Source organism: Rutidosis leptorrhynchoides, chromosome 4, assembly GCF_046630445.1.
Source record: "Rutidosis leptorrhynchoides isolate AG116_Rl617_1_P2 chromosome 4, CSIRO_AGI_Rlap_v1, whole genome shotgun sequence".
Classification (NCBI taxonomy): Eukaryota; Viridiplantae; Streptophyta; class Magnoliopsida; order Asterales; family Asteraceae; genus Rutidosis; species Rutidosis leptorrhynchoides.
In genome coordinates this window covers 361,326,492-361,353,152 of record NC_092336.1, presented here as the reverse complement: position 1 = coordinate 361,353,152, position 26,661 = coordinate 361,326,492, and the positions used below count along the sequence as shown (strand labels likewise).

The following is a 26,661-nucleotide window of genomic DNA, read 5'->3' as shown; positions in this document are numbered from 1 at the left end:
TACTTTCAAACATAAGAAAGGCAACAAAGAATTTCAGTATTTCAAAGTATTTAGAAGAAGGCGAGTTTGGAAAAGTCTACCGAGGAAACATCTCTTGGGATAGTTACAGACTTGAGGTGGAGTGGTTGTCGTGAAGCGTATGACCAAGAACCTCGAGCGATGACTTGATGTGTTTAACATGTACATACAATTGTTGAAAGCTTGTGATCATATCAATATCATATCTTTATTTACTTTCATTGCTGAAAGTTTGTGATCATAATATCATATCCTATACAGATTCATGCCAAATGGTTCGTTGTATGATTATCTTCATTCAAACAAAAACCGCACTCCTAGATTGATCGTAGTGTGCAGCACCTTGAGATCTGCTTAATGGTGGCAGAAGGTCTTAATTACCTTCATTCTCGTACAAATTATGTGATTATTCATAGTGAGCTCAAGACTGACAAATTCTCCTGGATCAAAACTTGATTTCTAAGATTTCAGATATTGGTCTGCCCAGAATTCGTGAACCTTGCCAATCCACTTCATAACCAGCCACTAATTCTTCAAAAGGTATTGTAAAGATAATTATAACTATTGTTCATTGATTGGATGTGTAATGATGGAATCATATATACCCGGTTAATTAATCATTACTTGGTTCAACTCGTAATCGCAGCTAATAGTGATGATACAAGGGAAACATAGTGAAGTAATAGTAACTAGTAACCAATTAATAGACAAATATAAACTTTTAATATTACTACTACCGATCGCATAGATATATAAGCGCAGATGCATGAAAAGTAAATATTCTCAAAAACATGTAACAAATGTCGGAAACAAATGTGATACAAAATCGCTACTATGAACAAGAAAAGGGTGCCATGCATACTGTACATGATGATTTTCTATATATAATATTTATATCAAATATAATATGATAAAAATATAATCAAAATTATGGAAGTAACAATCAGCATCTTCTACTTCCTAAGAAAAACCCATGGACCTGTTCCTGTTCCCATCCTGCAAATATGGTTTAGACACTTATCAATTTTAATTTAATTATATATTAATATTAATTAATTACGTAGTAATAATATATTAAAAACAGGTTCACTTTTGATGTAAAACATAACTAAAGTTACCTCCATATGCCTGCAAGTGCACGTAAGCCCATGAAAATGGATAACGCGATCCAGATTCCAACAAAACCACCAGCTTTGTAAAGAGCAAATATTGACCCAATGCTTGCTATCGCCACTACGATCTAACATGGGATACATATGTTGAGATAAGCTTAATATATGCGGAAAAATAAATAAAGAAAAATGATGGTGTTGGTGGACAAGAATGGTGAATTGCTAACCATGGAGTATGCAGAATAAGCAAAATCAGAAGCCCCAAAGTTAACTCCATCGAATATGAACGCTATTGAATTAATTGGTTGAGTACCAGCAACAAACTGATCACAAGAAAAGTTCGTATGAATAAATGGTCAAAATTACGAAAAGTAAATAAATAAATAAAAAAATGATTGGAGGTTGATTAACGTACCGGAATGCCTATGGTAATGATGTGTTTAACATTTATGTCTTTTGTAAACATCCCTGAACCAAACTGCAATCCTAGTCCAACAAGAAAGGCGAGTCCTAGACCCATTATGAATCCCATCTGCAAATTATAACATTCATCTCTATGAGTTAGCTTTTTCATGTAAAATATAAAGTAAGCAATAGATTTGCGTATAAATGGGTAAACAATATATGGTTTTTCCTGTTCAGTACGCAGTCTAGCCGGGTTATTTCGTGATAGTTTGCTACCCTTTTGCCTAGCCAGCCAAAGAGATTAGGACCCCATCACTAGGCTATCGTGGATGGTTTTGCGTATGATAACTCGTTTTAGGAATGAAGTGTTGAATGCAATAGAAAAAATATATTATCATTATCATCTATCTAAATTACCTCTTAATAAACAAAGTTTGATAATAACCATAAGCTGCAGATATACCTGTAGTACTCTAGCTGCAGCTGTTGTTGCCTTCTCATAGTTCTTTTCAGCAAAAGATGTAGCAATTATCGCCTACAAATGTTAATTAGAGGTGTTAGTACTAATCTTTCGAGGTTCCATTTATGATCCATTTACTTATCTATACATTAATTTGGGTTATGATCTATCTTACACGGGCCAAATCTAAATAGTCAGCTAACAGCAGAACGGGTCAAAAAGGTTGAAAGTCATACTCATCACAACATAACTATTAGTAAATACAATCTCCTATGTTCTTTAGTTTGTCATCACAAACCATTTATGATGATGAAATGAATAAAAGCGAATCGACACGAACAGATTTTTACCTGTCCAGCAACCGCCAAACCATCAGCAAGAAGTGAAGATGTTAACCAAACTTGTAAGCAAATTTGGAACGCAGCCATTGGCGTTGTACCTAACCTTGTAGCCAATGATGCAGCCAACGTCACACAGCTGGTTGCAGCTAACACCTTAAAAAGTAACAACAAACCTGCATATATAATAACCACCAAATTTAATGAATTCAACGGTATTGCATATTGTCAATCACTAAACCATTTTTAAGTGTTCAAAAGATAATTAGATAGGATTAAGGGTTACGTACCATTTTTAAGAAACCGACTCAACTGCAAAGCTTTCAAACTTGGAGGCAGTAGATCAACTTGGTTCATTAACTTGACTAACAAGATTATCGATATTAAGTACCTGCAAAACAAAGACCACATGAATCAGTCACGAGACAGTTATGAATATATAACTGTATTTTGAAGTTGATTAATGAGTAAAAGATGGAACAGTTACTGGGAAAGCACATGTGCAATGGCTGCACCGCTAACTCCTAAATTGCAAACGAATATAAGAATTGGATCCAAAATTATGTTTGCAACGTCACCAATAACTGCATTCGAACACAACAATATGTTAAAACATTAATCAGAAAACGTACTGGAGTCAATATTTAAAATCAAGAAAGGATAAAAATTTTGTACCAGTGGCATATAAGGGAGTTTTAGTATCTTTAAAACCACGAAAGACCCCTTGCATTGCTAACGAAAGTAGAACTGCTGGTGCTCCGAGCGCACGCAATGTTAAATATTTATGTGCAGGTAACAACATTTTCGAACCCTGTAATATAATTAAATTGAAGATTTATTTATTTAACCGGTACATAATACTATGCACAAAGTACTACTTGAATGAAGATACTTACATGTCTTACTCCCATCAAGCTCAAAAGCGGTTCAGCAAGAAAGACAAGTAGTAGCGTTTCAAGTATACCAAGTACTGCACCAATGAGCAGAGCAGTTGATGCTGACGGGATATTTCGTTTTTTTCTTTTGAAAGTTGACTTTTTTGGAGTAATCGTCACATGATTCGACGGACTTGTTTTAAAACCTGATCAAGACACATAAGATCATGAAAACATGTTTCGTTTTGTAATGTGCCATAACATTGTCAAGAGAATACACTTGCCATCTTTTAATGCCAACTCCTTTTTGTCGTCCTTAATTGTCGAACCATTTTCTAAGTTTTCAACTTTCACATCATCTGTCATGAGTTCTTTTGTCTCCTCTGTATTCTTCGAACTTTTATCTTCGTTCTCAACTTTGGGTACTTTACTTTCGAGTCTTTCTAAAGTCTCTTCCTCAGCAACAAAGGAAGTTGTGATACTTACTAGTGGGAATATGGCTACTTTCGACACTTGGTTGAAAATAGCAATAGATACTCCAACTGCAGCAATTTCCACTGGGCCTATACACAAGAATAAATCATTTTAGAGATTACAAACTGTAAATATCCGTGGATTAATGTATGTATTCGTGAGAACTTGCTTTTCAGAACAACATTGAGTTTTTTTTTTTTTTTGGAGATGAGTAAGAGATTGTAAAAGTAGATGAGCTAATTAAGAATGCACACCTATATGACCAATGAAAGCGGTGTCAATTAACGAAGCAACGGGATCTGCAGCAAATGCCATGGCTGCAGGTACCGCGATAGTAAGTATTTCTTTTCCAAGCGAATCCATCTTTAGGACGAGCCTACAAAACCATTACATATAACTATAACAAGTCTAGTACTCGAGTAACTTATATAAAATTGGAAGTTCAGTAACCGAGCATGAGATCTCATTTCATCATATATACCTAATATCTTTGAAGAAAACAAAGATGGGATGTGGTTTTTTTGTCTCTATGGGAGCTACACTGTTTTCCTCAGCCATGGTCGAAAGACGAATTGTATGCAAAAACTTGAAAAAAATTGGAACTTGCAGACGCTTAACACTCAAAATCTGCAAACTGCATTCATAAATGATCAGAATGTGTTGAGTTTAAGTATGTGTAACACAATGTAGCTATAGGCAATGTAGTAGTAGCATGGATGAATAAATTAAATCATGGTAATGAAATGTGGTACTTAATTACACTAATACAGTAATCATAAGAAGTTAAAACTGAGAATTAACAAAAACAAACAAACAAACAAACAAATGTCATACAAGGCTCGCCGACTCAGATATGGACTACGTAGAAGCCTCTATCTGATATTTTTTAAAGCGATATAGCGATGTTAAGAACGCGACAAGAATGTATCAGTATGCAGTAAGACACTTCTTGATGACATACTGCAAGTCAATTTAAGGAGCTGTAAAAGCACATATAACCTCCCCTGGATGTCAGATTAAGTTAGAAAAACTATAGTCTCCTGTTGACTACCCGTTTCAATGCGAAATTTCCAATGATGCTTCCATCAAGATCTCTACACCTAACCCGTGTCGGTGTTTAAAAGAATGAACTGAAACTCGTTTGTTTATAACCTTTAATGGAATGTTTCTGTTCTGAATGCTAAATCATTCGGCATTCAACACGTTTATTTGTAATCTCCGAATTACAAATGATGCTCTTATCAAACAACTATATTCTTTTATTTTATAGTTAATATACGTTATTTTTATATTAGTTAAAGTGTGTTTTATAATGGTTATCAAACAATCAAACAACTAGCTAGTTAGTCACACTAATTGTTGAATTTATATAAGTTCGAGACATACCGAATACGAGCGGCGGAAGCGAATAGGATCGACGTTTAGATCACCGGTCGGGAAGCAATCACAAATGGAAAGCTTTCACAGTTTCACAGCCTATATTCCTTCGACGGTTCGCAATGTTCCACTTGAACAAGTATACTCACAAAATCTCAATAGAATTATATGTATGTTTTTCTCTGCATCTTTTGTTCTATGTTTGTTAAGTGTTATATGTAGTGATTGTACTCTTTAATGGGTTAACAACTCCCATTATATTAAACAAACATGTACTATGTGCCAAGAAGACATTAGTTGGTTCAACTACTCTTTCATTGTTTGTGGGTGATAAATAATCATTTTCTAACATCTCCCACTCGCACACAAACAATTTTGATATACTCATATATCTTGAAAAACATACCGTGTAGTACGCAAACCATTCATACTGGGAACTAGGCTGTGCGACCGGCATACTTTGAGAGCTCAATTGCTATACATCTGTTAGGAATATATAGCATCTCTATAATCTTGGAAAGAGTAGATTTAGTATGCAATGTCCTAGATCATTAATCATATTAGTAACTCGCATGATCTCAGTTTTACTTATAAAACCCTTTTGCATTCACAATTATCATTTATCACTAAGACTTGTCACTAAGACAAAAGATAATTGGTCGACCGGTGAATACAAGTTAATGTGAACTTCAAATGATCTTCCCTTTTCTTAGAATCCGTTGGCCTTAGGTCAACTTGCTTTTCTAAGAACGTCCAGCCAGGTTGAATTACTCATAACCCTTAAGCAACGCCTTAAGATAGCAAACATTAAACTAAGCTTCAAGAGACAAGAAAAAGTCATAAGGACATTAAATTGAGGTTACTAATACCTCAAGGGACTCACATAACATAGAAGTAGAGATCGTTTCTTCTATTTCCCTTATTGGTCGTCTTGATCACATGTGGTATGAATCACATGCTGCAACATTACTCCTTTCACAATGGAGGTATGTCTTTAAATTAATGTTGCACAGATGATAGTTCAAACATACTCAATGTTCAAAACTCGAGTTCACTTATCTACTCATAAAACTATTAAGAACTCACATCTGGATACTCATGACAGATAAGGTGAATTGTGAAAATTCACATAATATTTATATACTTATGAATGTGGCGTCAAATTATCTCAATCTCGAGCTCTCAATTGTCACTAAAACAATGTGCTTAATATACACCACTTTTCCATTTGTCACATGAAATGGAATTGATTACCCATGTGAGTGGGCTAATCATGTATCTGTCCGACATACTTTTCTCGATTCGCAACACAAAGAGCGAACAATAAAACAAGGATTTAAAAGAAATTCATTGCATTGGATATAAACTTAAACTTATAAGTACATTTATTAAAATAGTACATTTATTAAAATCTACGCAATCCTAGAGACCTAACATGCTTAACAAATGCATCTCTAGGTATGGGTTTTGTCAAAGGATCTGCTACCATATCATGCGTAGATATGTACTCTATACTTACTTCTTTTCTTGCAACCTTGTCTTTCACAAAATTGTACTTTATGTCTATGTGCTTTGTCTTATAATGGAACTTGGGGTCTTTTGAATATGCAATGGCAGCCTCATTATCAGAGTATATCAATGCTCGATCAATGGTATTGCCAACAACCCCCAAATTACTCAAAAATCGATTAAGCCACACGGCTTCTTGTACAGCCGCTGAAAATGCCACAAATTCAGCTTCCATTGTAGACAATGCTATACATGATTGTTTCTTGCTACTCCAAGATATAGCACCTTTGTTTAACAGAAAAACAAAGCCAGAGGTAGATTTTCTTTCATCCATATCTCTTCCCCAATCAGCATCAGTATAGCCTCTCATTTGCAGATTATTTCCTTCGTAGCACAAAGAGTAATGACTAGTACCCTTAAGATACCTAAGAATCCTTTTCACGGCTTTCCAATGGGTTAAACCTGGATTGGATTGGTATCGGCTTACCATGCCAACAGCAAAGCAGATATCCGGTCTCGTACACATCATAGCATACATGAGACTTCCAACCGCACTAGCATAAGGAACATTTTTCATTTTATGTTTCTCTTGTGGAGTTTGCGGACACTCTCTAATGCTCAACGTATCACTAATCGCCATAGGAGTGTCTATGGGGTTAGATTTATGCATGTTAAAACGTTCAAGAATCTTGTTGATATAAGTCTCTTGCGAAAGAGCCAACAACTTCCTTGAGCGATCCCTTGAAATCTTAACTCCAAGGATATATTCAGCTTCACCCATATCCTTCATTTCAAAGTTAGATGATAACCATTTTTTAACCTCGAAAACATACTCCTTATCATTTCCAGCAATCAATATATCATCAACATATAATGACAATATGACTATTTTTCCTTTAGACCTTTTGATATAAACACAATTATCTTCATTGACCACAGTGAAGCCATGTGACGTGATCACATTGTGAAAATGTATATACCATTGTCTTGATGACTGCTTGAGGCCATATATTGATTTAAGCAATCTACAAACCTTATGTTCGTGGCCTTCTTTAATGAAACCCGTCGGTTGTTCCATATAGATTTCTTCATCTAAATTTCCATTGAGGAAAGCAGTCTTTACATCCATTTGATGTAATTCAAGGTTCATACTTGCTACTATTGCTAGAATCAAACGAATTGATGTGAGTCTTACAACAGGTGAAAATGTTTCCTCATAGTCAATCCCTTCCTGTTGATTGTAGCCTTTTGCCACAAGTCGAGCTTTGTATCTTTCAATACTATCATCAGCTTTACGCTTTATTTTGAGAATCCACTTACTCCCAATGGCTTTTCTTTCTTTTGGAAGATCAACCAATTCCCAAACGTTGTTGGATCTCATAGACTCCATCTCTTCTTCCATTGCTTTGAACCATTCATCCTTTGCAGGACAAGTGAGAGCTTCATTTATATCTCTTGGTTCATCCTCTTCTAGTTGAACCATAAAAGTATAACCATCTTCGATCTCATACCGAAGTGGAGGTTTACTTTGACGACTACTTCGTCGTGGTTGGTTATCCAGTGAAACAGATTCTTGGTTTACCAAATTGCTCCCACTTGGATCAGAATTATGCTCGGTAGCAACGGGTTGAGGTTCTTCGGAAACATGTTCTTGATTTGCCATATTGCTCCCACTCGGATAAGAATTATCTTCATTCGCAATAGGTTGAGGAGTTGTATCCAAAGAAACAAATTCTTCGTCTTCACTCCTCAAATATCTCCCACTCGAATGAGGTAATTCTGTAGTCTCAAATAAAGACCAATCTTTATCAAGGTCTCCTTGTTTTGGAAACTCATTTTCCAAGAATGTAACATCTCGAGATTCAAATTCAGTTATGCTCCCACTTTCGTGTTCACCTAAAAACACATAACCTTTTGATTGTTCAGAGTATCTAATGAAAACACATTTCTTTCCTCTTGGACCTAATTTTCCATATTTGTGCGAGGAATCCAAAGTATACGCTGCACAACCCCAAGGTCTTAACACATTCAAGTCAGGTTTGCGACCTGTCCATAACTCATATGGTGTGGAAGTTACTGATTTTGAAGGCACACGATTAAGTACAAATGTGGCAGTTAATAAAGCATCACCCCAAAAAGTGATAGGTAAATTTGCGTGTGCCATCATTGACCTAACCATTTCAAGAAGCGTTCTATTCCGCCTTTCTGCAACACCATTTTGTTGCGGAGTCCTGGGAGTAGTTAATTGACGTTGAATACCTTTAGCATCACATAGAGCTTTGAACGAATCAGATAGGTATTCACGTCCTCGATCGGTTCTTAATGCTTTAATCTTACGTTCTAATTGATTCTCAACAAAATTCATATAACTTTGAAAACAATCCAATGCTTCGGATTTGTGAGAGATCAAGTAGACGTAACCGAATCGAGAATAATCATCAATGAATGTGATGAAATAATACGCTCCATGCCTTGCTCGAACATTCATAGGACCACATATATCTGAATGTATTAGTTGCAATGGATAATCGGCACGAGTTCCTTTTCCAAATGGTTTTCTCGCAGTTTTTCCTGCCAGACAGTGCTCACAAGTAGACAATTCCACTTTATCAATATTAGCTAGTAAACCATCTCTAGCTAATCTATTCATTCTTTGTTGGCCAATATGACCAAGTCTAGCATGCCAGTTGTTTACATCATTATCAAATTTATTAGAAGATGCAACTAAGGAAAAACATGGTTTATTATTAAGATAATCAACATCCATCACGATAAAACCGTTAAGAACATAACCAAAACCATAAGAGTTTGTTCCCAAAGACAACTCAACAACATTATCACGAAAGTACAAATGAAAACCAAGTCTTAACAAAACCAAAACAGAAATCAAATTTCGACGAATTTGAGGAGCATATAAAACATCATGTAGGATTAGGGTTCGTCCTTCACGCATGACTAACTTGCATGACCCGATCCCTTCAACTGGAACTCTTGAGTTGTTTCCCACATAAATCCACATAGCTCCATGAGAAACTCGTCGAAATTCTACAAAGGCGTCTTTGTCCTTAGCTACATGGTCTGTTGCTCCTGAGTCTACAATCCACAAAGGTTGAGATTCAGTTAAGAAAACAGAACTAGCAACACAAAGTTTGCTAACATAAGCATCGTAAGAGTATACCTTTTTAGGCTCAGGACAATCACGAGCAAAATGCCCTTTATTGCTACAATTGTAGCATTTTACCTTTGCAATGTTTACTTTCTTGGAGGGACGTGTTCCCTTGCCACGATGATTGGTGTTTAGCCTTTTGTTGGACTTATAAGTTTCTTTACCCTTATGGTGATGAAACTTGCGCTTATGCCCAAAAGCATTTTTAGAGCTTGTCGCCATATTCACCTCAGTGATTGACTTACCGGCCTCAATCCGATCTTCTTCTAGCTCTAAATGGCGTGCACAGTCCTCAAAAGTCTTGATATTCTCATTGTGTGTGAGATGCATTTTCATTTGCTCCCAACTTTGAGGCAAGGAACGGATCATAGCTTGAACCTGTTGTTCATCAGTAAGAACATGACCTGCGTTTCTCAATTCACTTATCATGTTTGACATTTGTCTGACATGCTTTTTCATGGTATGATCAGACTTCTTTTTATATTGGTCAAACTTGATAGTGAGAGATCTCAGTTTGGTCACCGAGGTTGCACCAAACTTGTCAGCCAATGCTTTCCACATATCTTTTGCTAGTTCATACTTGCAAAAATCACGCATGATGTCATCATCCATGCTGCTCAGCAACGTAATGCGAGCAATGGTGTTCTTACGTTTCCAAGTGATATACACTTCAGCATCCCTTTTATGTTGTTCCGTATCACCCACCTCAGGTACTTCCATTGATTGAGTAAGAGCAACAAGAGCCTCTTGCTCTTCCAACACATATTCGAGTTTCATGCTCCATATTTCATAGTTGTCACCATTCAACTTAACACCTTTGTTAAGTTCAGCAACAATGTTCTTTGATGCGGAAGCCATGATTGAACAAAAAATTCTATATGAAAGACAATAATGCAAGATTAGTTATATCCATCAAAATATGCAATCATCTTGCAACTATATTATTGTATTAATAATAGGTCATCATAGGCTATAGAGAAAAAGGTCACTATGTTTCCAATTATCATCTATAAAACCTATTATGAAACTATTATTAACACAATAATATACAAGATTATAATTCTTATAAATCCGAATTGGCACGACTTTTCGGTACCATATTTCAAACTTTGAAAACATATCAATTCATATAAGTGTTTTCATAAACAATGATCTATGCAATAAATGATACATACTCATTCACATAGATATATTTATGTACATATAAAAAGTGTACTACAAGGTACTCATGTTATAGTGATCATTATTATCTAAGACATGCTTAATGTAATGTTACGAAAAAAAATCACTAGTAATATGAAGTTTTAATTAATCAAGTATCAAAAGATAAACTTGTAAGTATGCATAATAGACATCTCGAAACAAAAACTTGTTAGTTGCATAAAAGTTGAAAATATTAATATCTCAACTATTTTCTCATCTTTTGCTTAAAACACGTGGCACTAGTTGGGCTTTCAACGTAACCAATTATGGTGTTTGTCCGATTTTTTTTTTTTTTTTTTTTTTTTTTTTTTTTTTTTTTTAGCTTGCGTAAGACTTTTTCTAGAAAGGCTATACATCTTTACCCCTTAATTTTCATTATTTAGGTGAATTCATACAAGTAAAGTATTGTCAACCGTCACTTTTTTATTGGTTTACCTTTTTGTTATGACACATGTAATAAAAGCTACCACGTATTGTTTAAAAAGTGATGACATCTGTCACTCTTAGATGAAAATCATGATGACTTTAACTTTTATCTCCATTATATTCATACTCTTTCCAAGTATTTTTACTATCACACTTTTTGAAAGATCAATTAATTCCCAAATTTTTACTATCACACTTTTCAGGTATTTAAAAAAAATTGGTTGTTCATATTTTTTATTTTTTTATTTTTTTTACTTCGAATCTAATAGTTATGTTTTTATATCTTTAGGGTTAACTATTTGCAGGTGTTCTTCTATACGATTGCACTTTTTATATTAATTTATTAATATGTTAAAGCCAATTCTTTCTAGCAAAACAAGCGAAGTAACTACAAACCGAATAGCAAAGGTCTAATTATGAATAAGGCTGAACACAATTAACTAGCTAGGAAAAGATACCGTCAAGACTTCATCTTTGTTAACTTGTATTTCAAAAAGCCTCTTTTATGAAATTTTATCATTTAGTATGTTTATGCAACATCAAGTACCATGAAAGGAAACTTAGCATGTTAACCGGAAAATAAACTTAGATAGCTCTTGATGCCAATGTTGAATTTATATAAGTTCGAGACATACCGAATACGAGCGGCGGAAGCGAATAGGATCGACGTTTAGATCACCGGTCGGGAAAGCAATCACAAATGGAAAGCTTTCACAGTTTCACAGCCTATATTCCTTCGACGGTTCGCAATGTTCCACTTGAACAAGTATACTCACAAAATCTCAATAGAATTATATGTATGTTTTTCTCTGCATCTTTTGTTCTATGTTTGTTAAGTGTTATATGTAGTGATTGTACTCTTTAATGGGTTAACAACTCCCATTATATTAAACAAACATGTACTATGTGCCAAGAAGACATTAGTTGGTTCAACTACTCTTTCATTGTTTGTGGGTGATAAATAATCATTTTCTAACACTAATAATGTTAAACATGCATCTAACATTTCAGCAGTATTATATATGAGCAAATGTTATACCTATAATCAACAGCTTTTAAGATCATATGACCAACTTTCAAAAGTTAACATGTACTTTACCTTGGTCTCACACGTGTCAGTCTCTCATTGCTTTAAATATAAACTCATATTGACTACTTATCAATTATCAGTTATTATAATTAATAATTAATAGTTATAGTTATAGTTATTATATGATAACGTGTCAAGAAAAGACTCACAAAGTATACCTCCCCCACTCAACATTCCCTACTAATCTAGAATAATTTCATTGTATAGGAAACAAACATGTAATTCTTGGGATATTAAAGATTGTCAGAAATTGGACCTCGTGAGATATTATAAGTTATGCATAAAATAATTAGGCAAAAGATATATATGTGTGTTATAATTCAGTAGGCTTATAACTACCTTTAGTGGTTTGATTCTTGATGTTATAATTCAGTAGGCTTATAACTACCTTTAGTGGTTTGATTCTTGATGTTATAATTCAGTAGGCTTATAACTACCTTTAGTGATTTGATTCTTGATTTAGAATACTAATAATGAAGTGTAAGAACAAAGATGATAATGGAGAGAAAGAAAGAAACACTTTGTAAGTGTGAGAAATGGTGCAAGTTTAATGCTTGCATTCATGAGTATTTATAGCCTAAAATCTCAATATAAAAATACATACTTTGTGTACCAAAATTGACTATATGTATACACCAAAATTGACTATCCATATCTATATTATTATTATTATTATAACACTCCCCCTTGGATAGCAATTTTATTTTGTTGAAGATCAACTATAAATTACTGCCTCGTTAAAAACCTTGCTAAAGAAAACCCAGTGGGAAAAAACTTTAGCTAAGGGAAAAAGAGTGCAGCATGGAGTTGACTCCCCCTCAAGTAGACATCGCTTCAGCTGTTACATCTTTTGAACATGTCTCATGCCAATGTTATGAACGTGTGTTCTGAAAATAGCAGTTGGAAGTGCTTTCGTGAAAAGATCAGCAGAGTTTTTGCTAGATTGCACATATCTCATTTCAATCTGGTTGTCCTTAATGAGATTTTGAGTGTATGAGAAGAATCTAGGTGGTATGTGTTTTGTTCGGTCACTTTTGATATACCCTTCTTTCATCTGTGCTATGCAAGCTGCATTATCTTCATAGATAGTTGTTGGACTTTTATCGCGTTCTAGTCCACAAGAATCAGTAATGAGTTGTGTCATTGATCTCAACCAAAAACATTCTCGAGTAGCTTCATGTAATGCAATCACTTCGGCATGATTTGACGATGTAGCAACAAGTGTTTGTTTTTGAGAACGCCATGATATTGCAGTACCTCCATTTAGGAATACATATCCAGTTTGAGATTTAGCTTTATGTGGATCAGATAAATAACCTGCATCTGCATAACCAACCAAATCTTGTTTTGATTCGTTAGAATAAAATAATCCTAAATCAGTAGTTCCTCGAAGGTATCGAAATATGTGTTTGATCCCATTCCAGTGTCTTTTGGTAGGAGCAGAGCTGAACCTTGCCAACAAATTAACTGCAAAAGAAATGTCAGGTCTTGTACAATTTGTAAGATACATAAGAGCTCCAATTGCACTAAGATATGGTACTTCTGGTCCAAGAATGTCTTCTTGATCTTCACATGGACGAAATGGATCAGCTTCAACATTGAGTGATCTAACAACCATAGGAGTACTTAATGGTTTTGCCTTGTCCATATTGAAACGTTTCAAAATCTTTTCAGTATATGTTGTTTGATGTACAAGTAAACCATTAGGCATATGCTCAATTTGTAAACCAAGGCAATACTTGGTTTTTCCGAGATCTTTCATTTCAAATTCTTTCTTTAGAAGTTGAATGGCTTCATGGATCTCTTTATTTGTACCTATGATGTTAAGATCATCAACATAAACAGCTATGATCACATATCCGGATGTTGTTTTCTTAATGAAAACACAAGGGCAAGTAAGATTATTTGTATACCCTTTGCTTATCAAGTAATCACTTAATCGGTTATACCACATACGTCCCGATTGTTTTAACCCATATAAAGATCTTTGTAATTTAATCGAATACATTTCTTTGGGTTTTGCATTTGATGCTTCTGGTACCTTAAATCCTTCAGGTATCTTCATATATATATCACTATCAAGTGATCCATATAGATAAGCAGTCACAACATCCATGAGATGCATTTCTAAATTTTTAGAAACTGCCAGACTGATTAAGTACCTAAAAGTAATTGCATCCATAACAGGAGAATAAGTTTCTTCATAATCAATTCCCGGTCTTTGAGAAAAACCTTGAGCTACAAGTCTAGCTTTATACCTTGTAACTTCATTTTTCTCATTTCTTTTTCGGACAAAAATCCATCTGTATCCTACAGGTTTCACATCTTTAGGAGTGAGAATGATGGATCCGAAAACTTTTCTTTTATTGAGTGATTCTAATTCAGCTCGTATTGCTTCTTTCCATTGAGCCCAATCATGTCTATTTTGACATTCAACCATAGATGTTGGTTCTGGATCATCATCATTATTCATGATGTCATATGCAACATTAAATGAAAATTTCTCATCAAGATTTTTCATTTCATTTCGGTTCCATAATATTTTTGAATATGCATAATTGATTGCAATTTCTGTATTGACATCATCAATCTCCTCTGCAGTAGGAGTACTGATTTGTGGTTCTTCTTGAACACTTTCTTTTACTTCATTATCAGCTGATTTTCTTTTTCGAGGATTTTTATCCTTTGAACCGATTGGTCTTCCACGTTTCTGACGTGGCAAAGATTCATGAGTGACGTTATTGCCAGCTTTTGGAATTTCAATTCGAGCTGGAGTATTTACTGCTGGTATATATGATTTTGTCACCGTTTTTGTATCTGTAAATGCATCAGGCAATTGATTTGCAAGTTCTTGTATATGCATTATCTTTTGAACTTCTGTCTCGCATTCTTTTGTGCGAGGATCAAGATACTTTAATTGAGGTTCACACCATGAAACATCATTTTCTTTATTTTTCATTTCTCCCCCTAATCTAGGGAACAATGTTTCATTAAAATGACAATCAGCAAAACGTGCTGTAAAAACGTCACCTGTCATAGGTTCAATATACCTTAATATTGAAGATGTTTCATATCCAACATATATTCCCAACCTCCTTTGAGGACCCATTTTTGTACGTTGTGGTGTCGCAATTGGAACATACACTGCACAACCAAATGTTCTAAGATGGGAAATATTTGGCTCTTGACCAAAAGCAAGTTGTAGGGGGGAATATTTATGACTTGCACTTGGTCTGATGCGAATCAATGCAGCAGCATGTAAAATTGCATGACCCCATATAGATACAGGGAGTTTTGTTCTCATTATCAATGGTCTAGCGATTAACTGTAAACGTTTAATCAATGACTCGGCTAAACCATTTTGTGTATGCACATGAGCAACAGAATGTTCAACAACAATTCCTATAGACATGCAATAGTCATTAAATGCTTGAGATGTAAATTCACCAGCATTATCAAGTCTCACCCTTTTAATGGTGTAATCAGGAAAATGAGCTCTCAATTTAATAATTTGGGCAAGAAATTTTGCAAATGCCACATTACGGCTTGATAACAGACAAACATGAGACCATCTGCTAGATGCGTCTATTAGAACCATGAAATATCTAAATGGTCCACATGGTGGATGAATTGGTCCACATATATCACCTTGAATTCTTTCAAGAAACATTGGTGATTCTTTCTCAACCTTAAGTGGTGAGGGTCTAGTTATCAATTTTCCAAGAGAGCAAGATGTACATGGAACCATTGTATCATGATGGATTTTTCTATCCTTTAGTGGATGTCCATGAGTACATTCAATAATCCTTTTCATCATTGTTGATCCTGGATGGCCTAATCTGTTATGCCATAAACTGAATACACCAGGATCAATATATTTTTCGTTAACTACCATATGTATTTCTGGTACATTTATATGTGTATAATGTAATCCAGAACTAAGTCTTGGCAGTTTTTCAACCACATGACTCTTGTCAGTGATACTTAAATATTTCTCATTTTCTGTTGTCACTGACTGATAATCATACCCGTTAAGGTATATGTCGGAGAAACTCAATAAATTTCTGCTTGACTTGGGAGAAAATAAGGCATCATTTATTAAAAATTTTGTACCATTTGGTAGTATGAAATTTGCCTTTCCTATCCCTTTTATCAAGTTAGCAGGTCCTGATATTGTATGTATAGTTCCTTCCGTTGGTTTTAGATCAATAAAATATTTCTCGGATTTAAGTATAGTGTGTGTAGTTCCACTGTCTGCTATACAGAGATCTCCACCACTTGATTGATGTTGTATTCCAGCAAAATTCATATTGAACTTCATATATAAGAAATAAATAGTGAGTACATTAATATTACACAATATTTTAAACGCAAATAGATAGTACTGAAACATTTAGCAAACATAATGACAAAGACAGACGATATTAAATCGTTTATTTTTCAAAAGACACACAACTTAAACATTCAAGAAATCTTCATATAAATCAGATGGTTTCTCAGTGACTGTTGGATCAATATTATCCACAAAATTTACTTCCTTTTCTTTACCTTTCAGCGAATCCTGATACATCTTAACAAGATGTTTAGATGTTCGGCAAGTATTAGCCCAGTGGCCCATTCTACCACATCTGTAGCAAGATTCTTCAGAATTTTTAGAAGAATTTTCTTCAACATCTTGTTTAATGGGCTTGTTTTGTGGTTGATATTTATATTTTCGTGGATTACTATTTCTTTGACCACCACGGCCACGACCACGACCACGTCCACGCCCATTACCATTACCATAAGGATGGTTTCTACCATAGTTATGGCTTTTGGCATGATGATGGTGATGGTTATTATAACCACGACCTTGCCCGCGTCCTTGTCCCTGTTTATAATTATTTGCAGTATTTGCTTCAGGGATTGCAAGTGTACCAGTAGGACGGGATTGCTGATTTTTCATTAATAGCTCATCATTTTGCTCTGCAACTAAGAGATATGAATTAAGTTCAGGATATGTTTTGAACTTTAGCATTCTCAAATTTCTTTGCACTGTGATGTTTGCAGCATTCATTGTGGAGAAAGTTTTCTCCATCATGTCTGCATCACTAATTTCATGTCCACAGAATTTAAGTTGTGAACATGTATTATACAAAGCTGAGCTGTATTCATTTACTTTCTTAAAGTCTTGGAACCTTAATGTTCTCCATTGTTCCATTGCAGCTGGAAGTAAAATTTCTCTTTGATTATTGAATCTGCTTTTGAGACCTTCCCATAAAACATGGGGATCTTCTACAGTCACATAATTATTTTGTAAGCATTCATCAATATGTTGATGAATAAAGCAACATGCCGTAGCTTGTTCTTTTTCAGAACAAGTGTTGTTTTCATTTATGGTTTCAAGAATGCCCATTGATTTAAGATGCATTTTTACTTTTATAACCCATGGCATGTAGTTGTTTCCAGTTGATTCTAAAGGAGTAAATTTAAGCTTTTCCAGATTCGACATTTTCTATTATCAAAAATTAAAACAAACATCATGATAAATTAGAGTCAATTTATATTCATAAGTATATAAACATTAAACATAAATTTAATATAACATAAATGATAAGTAGGTGACAGTGTCGACCATGTGTAAGCAATCATAAATAAATGTTATATAACAAAAATATAAATATTAGTAAACATAAATGAAAATTTGGCGACAGTGTCGACCATATATTTTTTCAGGTGGTATAACCGACCTATATCATTCTGGTGGTATAACCGACCATATATCATTTTGGTGGTATAACCGACCATATATCATTTTGGTGGTATAACCGACCATATATCATTTTGGTGGCAGAGCCAACCATATTTAGTATTAAGATTATCGTGCTGATAACGTGTTATAATTCAGTAGGCTTATAACTACCTTTAGTGGTTTGATTCTTGATGTTATAATTCAGTAGGCTTATAACTACCTTTAGTGGTTTGATTCTTGATGTTATAATTCAGTAGGCTTATAACTACCTTTAGTGATTTGATTCTTGATTTAGAATACTAATAATGAAGTGTAAGAACAAAGATGATAATGGAGAGAAAGAAAGAAACACTTTGTAAGTGTGAGAAATGGTGCAAGTTTAATGCTTGCATTCATGAGTATTTATAGCCTAAAATCTCAATATAAAAATACATACTTTGTGTACCAAAATTGACTATATGTATACACCAAAATTGACTATCCATATCTATATTATTATTATTATTATAACAATGTGTAGATTCTCCCCTAGATAACACCCACTTTTAAGTAATTATCAACTTGTAATTGAATAATCAAAAACAATTATTCAAGGATGTAGACATACTCATAAGTAACATAACTTCAAATGAAAGCAACAGAAACATCATATTCAAGCTGCCATTTGTTGATCAATGAACTTTAATTCATGTTCTACAACTTTATGACTAACTGGTCAGTGTAAATGCAAACAAAAAATTAACTATAGTGTACATGATTGGTTAACTACTTAACGAATTCAGACATGCTCGTGTCTAAATTCAATTCAAAATCCGCTGGAATCCAATTGAATTCCGTGAGTCAAACGGGTCAGTACTTCATCATTATCATCATACATCCTGTTCATTTATGAGTAGTCGATCTTCTTCACTAATAATATAAAAATGATTTTATTAGAGCGCCATATTTAACGAATTTATGTGCAAACGGTCTCAAAATCCAAAAACCGCGTATAAATTAGGTCCATACAAGCTTGTTGGGTTCTTCCATTTTCATAATTTCATGCTTTACGCTTACTTTCTAACTTGAGGGTAATGTAATGTGATTAAGATTCATAGTTGATTGATGTTTACAACTATGGTTACGTACAAATTTGTTCGGCCAAATAAGGTTAAGCAATGGATGTAACGTTGTGTGGAACCTTTAAGTAAAGCAGTGTACTAAGGGTACCATAACATAGTAGTGCTAATTAAGATTACAAAATCAGCTTTACATAACATACAAAATGTAGGTAAGGTGACACATACTCTACACAAGGAGTTCGACATCTAACAATGAAACACTTATTCGTTAATTTTCAAAATCTCGTAACGATTTTCTACTTCTTAAGAAATGACCATGGACCAGTTCCCGTTCCCATCCTGCAAGCATGCAGAGATACAAACTTATAAGCGAATCATAAATATTTGGTTATTAAATGTTCATTTAATGATTTGGACAAGTGGTTTGTTGTTGTTCACTTAATGATCGCGACTCGTTTACATCGTGAAATAAGTAAGATGGAACACCCAACACGAATTTATCCATGAATATGCCACGATAGGGCTTGAATGCCCCACCTCTTTGGTTGAAAGGCTCCTCGAATACTGCTAGGCTATAAGTCCTTTGGTCAAAGACGATCGAGGCTGTCAATTTGGGGGCTAGATGATGGGTCAAACGTTAGTGCATCGAAACGAGTTAGGTCGGGTTGGGCTAACCCACAAACAGATAAACGGTAAACGAATTTTAGGTTACCCAGGGAGGGTGAGTCTTTTTTTACTTGGTTGTACTCGGTCTAATTTGCGACCTTTTACATGTCCACATCAGTATGTGCGGCTAATGAGGTTCGAATATAAGATCTGGTAAGCGCATTGATGCCTTACCATTAGTCCACCTAGGTGATGGTTGTGCTGATCCACAAACATTTTGTAATATACTTTTAAAACTTTGTAAATTTGACTTTGCTAAATATGATTCCATATGCTATAATCTTACAAAAATCATCTGCAATTTTTTTTTTTTTAATAAATAGGAGATTTCGGAGGTTTCGATGCATTTAAATACACTATGGAAGATTATATATATGTTCGGTCACTGTTTTAGTAATATGCTTAGGATTTACAGATTTAATGCCTCAGAGATAAAACGTAAGAAGGTTACCTCCAAATGCCTGCGATAGCACGTAATCCCATGAAAATGGATAAAGCGACCCATATTCCTACGAAACCACCAGCTTTGTACAACGCCAATAATGATCCAATGCTCCCAATCGCCACTAAGATCTAACAAGACAATATTCACATAAAAAGTTAATATAAATTTAACGCATATGAAAAAGCTGTCTCTAAAGTGGTCAATACTAACCATCGAGTACGCAGAATAAGCAAAATCAGATGCCCCAAAATTAACACCGTCGTAAACAAATGCTATTGAATTGATTGGTTGAGTGCCAGCAACAAACTGATTGCAGGAGACATTATAGTTAAATGAAACAACCATAACAATGATACAAAATAAATCAAACCGGTTGCAGTTGATAATTAAAAAAGGATAGGATAAATACCGGAACACCTATGGTTATTATGTGCTTAACATTTATGTCTTTAGTAAACACCCCAGAACCAAACTTCAACCCGAGTCCAACAAGCAGCGCGAGCCCCAGACCCATTATGAATCCCATCTACAAAGTTGCAACATTTTTCAAGAGTTATACTTTTACGTACACTTGATGTGTTAATATCCAACAAAAATAAAAAAAGAAGATTGATAAACAACTTTTTGTTATAAGGACAGGACATGAATTCATCAACCATCATCTATATTTGATATAGTTAATAACCATACAAAACAAGCATACCTGTAACACTCGAGCTGCTGCTGCCGTTGCCTTCTCGTAGTTCTTTTCAGCAAATGATGAAGCAATAATCGCCTACAAAATCCCAAGTAAACCATATATTGATCACCTATGTGTAGGCCTTTAAGACAATTTGGAAGATATTGATCAACGCATCCTACTAACTAGAAGATATTGAGAAAAATCGATTATACTTGTGCTAAAAGCATGTAAAGGATCAATATTTACAAATTGACTATTTGGATGATGATATATCAAAAAAAAAAAAAAAAAAAATCTACCTGTCCAGCAACGGCCAAACCATCAGCAAGAAGAGAAGACGTCAACCATACTTGTAGGCAAATTTGGAATGCAGCCATAGGCGTTGAACCTAACCTTGCAGCCAATGATGCAGCCAACGTTACACATATGGTTGCTGCTATTACTTTAAACAGTAACAGAAAACCTGCACAAAAGCCACCAAGAATTGTAACGGTGTCCGATGATTATATAGCATAACTTTAATATATTTATCATGTTCTAATTATCTAAAGTGGGGTACCAATTTACTATCACAATTGGAAAATCTTTGCATACCATTTTGAAGAAACCTACTAAACTGCAAAGCTTTAATACTCGGAGGTAGTAGGTCAACCTGTTGCATTAATTTGACAAACAGGATTGCCGATATCAAGTACCTACAAAATAAGAGACCGTGTTTAGTCACATTTTGTAGTAATAATGCGAAAAATATATATCGAACAAATATGTCAACTTACTGGGAAAGAACATGGGCAATGGCTGCACCACTAACTCCTAATTTGCAGGCGAAGATAAGAATTGGATCCAAGATTATGTTTGCTACATCCCCTGCAACTGCATTAGGAACGTAAAGATGTAAACGCCGTTTTTAAAACGACCACGAAAAGTAGTTGTGTGATCAACTCATACCAGTTGCGTATAAAGGAGTTTTAGTATCCTTGAAGCCCCGAAAAACACCTTGCATTGCTAACGAAAGTAGAACTGCCGGAGCACCGAGTGCACGTAACGATAAGTATCTATGAGCCGGTAATAGCATTGGAGAACCCTATTTGATTATAAAAAACATGAGTGAGATATTGATAACATTACTAAAACCTAAAGACAAAAAACTACTAGGACGTAGAGTCTTACGGTTTTTACACCCATCAAACTTAATAACGGTTTTGCTAAAAGTACAAGCAGTAGCGTTTCAACAAGACCGAGCACTGCACCGAAGAACAATGCAGTTGATGCAGAAGGGATATTTCTCTTTTGTCTTTTGACCTTTGACCCGTTTGAGTTGCTTTCGATAGTAACCACATGCTTGCATGGACTTGTTTTGAAACCTGATTAAAAGCAAAATCATGAATACAACTTATTGATGTGATAAATTTATAGCTTCATTTATAATCTTGACATACTGTTATTATCTGGTGCCAATTCGGTTTTCTCATCCTCAACTGTCGAATCATTTTCCAAGTTTTCAAGTTTGACATCATCTTGCTTCAATTCGTTTGTCTCCCGTTTACTCACCCAAGTTTTCTCAAGCTTGGTTGATTCACTGTTTATTCTTTCGATCGTTTCTTCCTCGGCAACAAATGAAGTTGTAATACTAACAAGTGGGAATATGGCTACTTTCGACACTTGATTGAAAATAGCAATAGATACCCCAACAGCAGCAATTTCAACCGGGCCTATACATAAAAATAAATGTTTTAAAAAATGATACACTCGCACAAAACTAAGTTACTTGCTATAATACATACCAATACGACCAATAAAAGCAGTGTCAATTAAAGAAGCGATAGGATCAGCCGCTAATGCCATGGCTGCCGGTACAGCAATTGTAAGTATTTCCTTTCCAAGTGAGTCCATCTTCAAGACAAGCCTACAAAATTATTAAAAAAGAAAAAAAACATAATAATTAAGAAAATAACACAGTTTCAGTGAAAATCTAACGACTCGAGGATTCATAAAAAATGAACACCGTCATCAACAAGTATGTAGTGCGTAAAGTACAAATTTATGAACCATTTGAGGGAGGTACCTAAGATCTTTGAAGAAAACAAAGATTGGAAGTTTGCAATTTCTCTCTGATGGAAGCACAACGCCATCTTCGGCCATAGAAGGGAACAACGTGAAAACTTTGGAGTCCTGAACGTGTAAGATCCAAAATCTGTATGATGCATACATACATGTTAGTAGCATTTTTAGAATGTGCTCGACAACGTAGCTAGTTACCTATAACCAGCATAATCAATGTACAAATAGTGATATCAATGTTTACGATTTTTCAGCTAACAGCATGCAAGAAGTTAAGGGGTAAAAGGTTTCATCTCATGTAATAAACCAATGCATCTAAAAAAGTTTTATGCAATGTACGTAAACTCGCATAAGGACTTACTGCAGACCTATATCAAATACAAACCAAGGACACTACTTCATGACAAATTCTACATCAATACAAGACTTTTAATAATCGATATTACAAACCTGGCTTTGATTCATACTATCATTACCGACATTCAATTCAAAAAACTAAATATGATATCCAGATTTAAGGACCAACATAGAAACAGCATATTACAAAGTTCTCAAATTTAAGATATCCAGAACTACAGCCTCACTCAAACAAGTGTACCCGACCCCCCCCCCCCCCCCCCACCCCCCCACACACACAAAAAAAAAAACCCACCACCAAGTAAACTAAATGACACCATAAACACTTTTTTTTTAACCGGTTCTTGAACAGGAAAAACATATACCCGAAATATGGGAGATATTTTACTCGTATGTACACATTCTAACCGAGTTATCGACCCCTTTCTGAGGTCCTCGAAAATTGTCATATTATATTAAATTTAAAAGCCATAATTACTAATAATACAAAAGATGCCGCCCTCAGATACCACCTTCTTTGAAGTGAATTCCAAACTTAACTCCAAATAATCTTTACACAATCCACGAAAATAATGCCATTATATTGTATGTATTAACACTTCGAAAGCAACAGAAACATCATGGTCATAGAAAACCCTAAATATTTGCAATTTATTAAACGAAATTACAATCAACAATTCAGAATCCCTAAAACTTACTGAAAATGCAGGAGTGATCATACATACAATCATTTTCTCTCTTATACAGCATTATTATATAATTGTTAGGGTAAAAAATAGAAGGTGAAAAATGTATAAAGATGAAATTTTTGGGAGGTTTTCAAGAAATTGAGAATCAGAATTGATCAAAGTTTGGATGAATGTGTGTAGTTTTGGTTTCATTTCGATTAATTTATGGTTACGGGATTCAATTATAAAAAGCAAAACCCTAACAGCATAAAGAGCGGGCGAAATTTCCGACAGTATTCCGGTCTGGAAAGCTCGCGTACAGCAACTCCTTACGGCGTTCTAAACGGCGTTCCAGTGAACCATCGCCATGAATCGTCGTACTTTTTGTCACATTGCATCCAACTTTTTTTTGTGTTAAAGAATGCAGATGGAAGTATTTCTGACTCTTTTTAGTTAAGCAGTGTCATAAAAATGTGTTAATTTTAAAATCGGTTGGTTATAAATAACTTTTAATTTTAATTTTAAATTTTTTTTTTTTTTTTTAACTTTCTTGTTTATAGTTTATTTTATTAATTATTAATTTATTAAAATTAAAATAATTACTATATTAATTACAGTAATACTTTTTCGTTAAATCTTATATTTGTTTTCTTTAACTTTCTTAAAAAGCAAAATATATCTCAAAGTATGTTATGTTTGGTATAGAGTTTTAGGAGCTTTAAACTTTTATGAAAAAAATATTTATATACTAAAAAGTTTCTTTAATTTAGAATAGCTTAGAAGAAAATATGGAGGACAAAATTTAATAGCTTAAAACTCCTAGATCTAGCGTTTAAAAAAACTCATAATTTTTTCTCATGTTAATTTTATTTGTAACAGCTCCAGTTAATATGTCAAACACTTAAATACATTTAAAAATTTAACAGCTACAAGCTATCAGTTATTAACTACCAGTTACCAATAGTTTTACCAAGCCCGTTATAATCCGACTCAAGCTCCTCATTTTCGTCCTCATCCCAAAGCGTGAAATCGTTAACGGCCTCCTTCATCTTAAACTTTTTAGTCTTCCTCATATGTAACTTTTTATTATTATCAACCTCGTGAAGTCGTAATCCTGAACCCTTATCTTGCGTTTTACTGTTGCTGATTCTTGTTCTCCGCTCCACCTTAAGGTTGACGTGGGTGTGGTAAATTGTGGTGTTAAAATCTTGTTGGATGGCCTTTTTCATAATTTAGGGGTGTCGGGTGATGGTCATGTAACACCCTAGGTAAAACGTTCCCCGTAGCATGATATTGTCCGCTTTGCAGAGATAGGGACGTACCCTTGTCTCCCCCGTAGGTTGCTCACGGATTTTTCTTGGCGACCACACACGATGAACACTTTCCCAGGAGGTCATCCATCCTGATAGTGCTCTCGCCTGAGCACGCTTAACTGCAGAGTTCTCATGGGATCTGCTGCGCTTGTGGTCCCAAAACGCGTCATGCTAGGAAAGGTCTCCACACCCTTATATGGCATGTTTCGTTCCCCTCTCCAACTAATGTGGGACGGATGTAACATGGGTGTTACAATCCTCCCCCCTAATGGGACACAGCGTCCTCACTGTGCACGTTTGGTCCGGGGCCTGGCTCTGATACCATTCTGTAACACCCCAGCTTAACATGACCACAATATTGTCCGCTTTGCCCGTAGGCGCACGGCTTTTTCTTGGCGACCAAACACGACGAGCACTTTCCCAGGAGGTCACCCATCCTGGTAGTGCTCTCGCCCGAGCACGCTTAACCACAACGTACTCGCACTTCTACTCAGCCTGTGATCCCAAAACGCGTTGTGCCATTTAAGCGTGAGTATTACCTTATAATCCCATGATCACTCATGTTCGTGGGCGATGTGGGATTTGCCTAGGGTGTTACAGGTCACTCCATCAATTTTAATCAGGATGATTTCGGTAAGGGTTCGGGTTCCTTTAAGAATTCGTGTAGTGTTGAATTTAGAAAGGACGTCTGATCTCATCGTTTGGATAAGCCTCCTATTATGGGGTCAGATGGTTCCCATCTGTATTTGATTTTCTGGTTGACGCCTCGTCTTCGGGTGATGTCGTAAAGGTTATGGCCACTATCGAGTCAGGTGCAGTTCCTGTCAGTGTTCTTCAATCCATGTGTGATGTTGTGTGTTCGTTGCAAGGGTGGAAGGGAAATGATTAATCAGAAAGACAGAGGTAAGAAAAGGAAACATCACGGGCTCAAAATTGGAGCGTTTTACCTACTTAATGAATAAAATCATTTCTTACTCGAAATTGGAATGTTTTACCTACTTGTACGGCTCTTACTATTGGTTTGTTTGTTTAGGTTTCTCCTCTAGGATTTTTTATGCATGTTTCTATGTCATTATGCTTTGTTGGGTCGTCGGGTTGTTAGTATCTTTTGAGCTTTGTTTTGTGCGTTTTTAGTCATGTTTTGTGTTTGGTGAGTTCTTATCAAGCTTTATTTTCTTTCTGTTTATCTTTGATTAAATTTGTAATTTCTTAGGCCTTCATTGA

At 35.0% G+C, this 26,661-nt stretch overlaps 1 protein-coding gene across 2 annotated transcripts; it reads right to left on the bottom strand.

Moving 5' to 3' along the window:
• Positions 1–806: 806 nt before the first annotated feature.
• LOC139843808 (protein DETOXIFICATION 43-like) lies at positions 807–24,410 on the bottom strand. 2 transcript variants are annotated; one of them, XM_071833964.1, is made up of 26 exons: positions 24,389–24,410; positions 23,104–23,232; positions 22,823–22,944; positions 22,478–22,750; positions 22,209–22,402; positions 21,987–22,122; positions 21,815–21,911; positions 21,633–21,733; positions 21,338–21,501; positions 21,060–21,131; positions 20,766–20,882; positions 20,567–20,662; positions 20,363–20,484; positions 4,164–4,316; positions 3,937–4,058; positions 3,493–3,771; positions 3,230–3,414; positions 3,009–3,144; positions 2,821–2,917; positions 2,624–2,724; positions 2,346–2,509; positions 1,999–2,070; positions 1,546–1,662; positions 1,358–1,453; positions 1,137–1,258; positions 807–1,014 (listed from the first exon to the last, which is right to left on the bottom strand). In XM_071833964.1, exons 1-26 carry the CDS (start codon positions 24,391–24,393, stop codon positions 972–974), a joined length of 3,315 nt encoding a protein of 1,104 aa, XP_071690065.1. In that variant the 5' UTR covers positions 24,394–24,410; the 3' UTR covers positions 807–971. The 2 variants fall into 2 exon arrangements, with proteins under 2 accessions (XP_071690065.1, XP_071690064.1); XM_071833963.1 differs by lacking the exons at positions 807–1,014; positions 1,137–1,258; positions 1,358–1,453; ... (8 more) ...; positions 3,937–4,058; positions 4,164–4,316 and adding an exon at positions 19,213–19,584.
• Positions 24,411–26,661: the final 2,251 nt, after the last annotated feature.

Excerpts from the sequence above, each read along its gene's own strand:
- LOC139843808 (XM_071833964.1), bottom strand. Across the intron at positions 2,510-2,623 it reads GAGTCGGTTTCTTAAAAATG|GTTTGTTGTTACTTTTTAAG; the intron begins GTACGTAACCCT and ends TTATATATGCAG. Across the intron at positions 1,663-1,998 it reads CTGCAGCTAGAGTACTACAG|ATGGGATTCATAATGGGTCT; the intron begins GTATATCTGCAG and ends TATAATTTGCAG.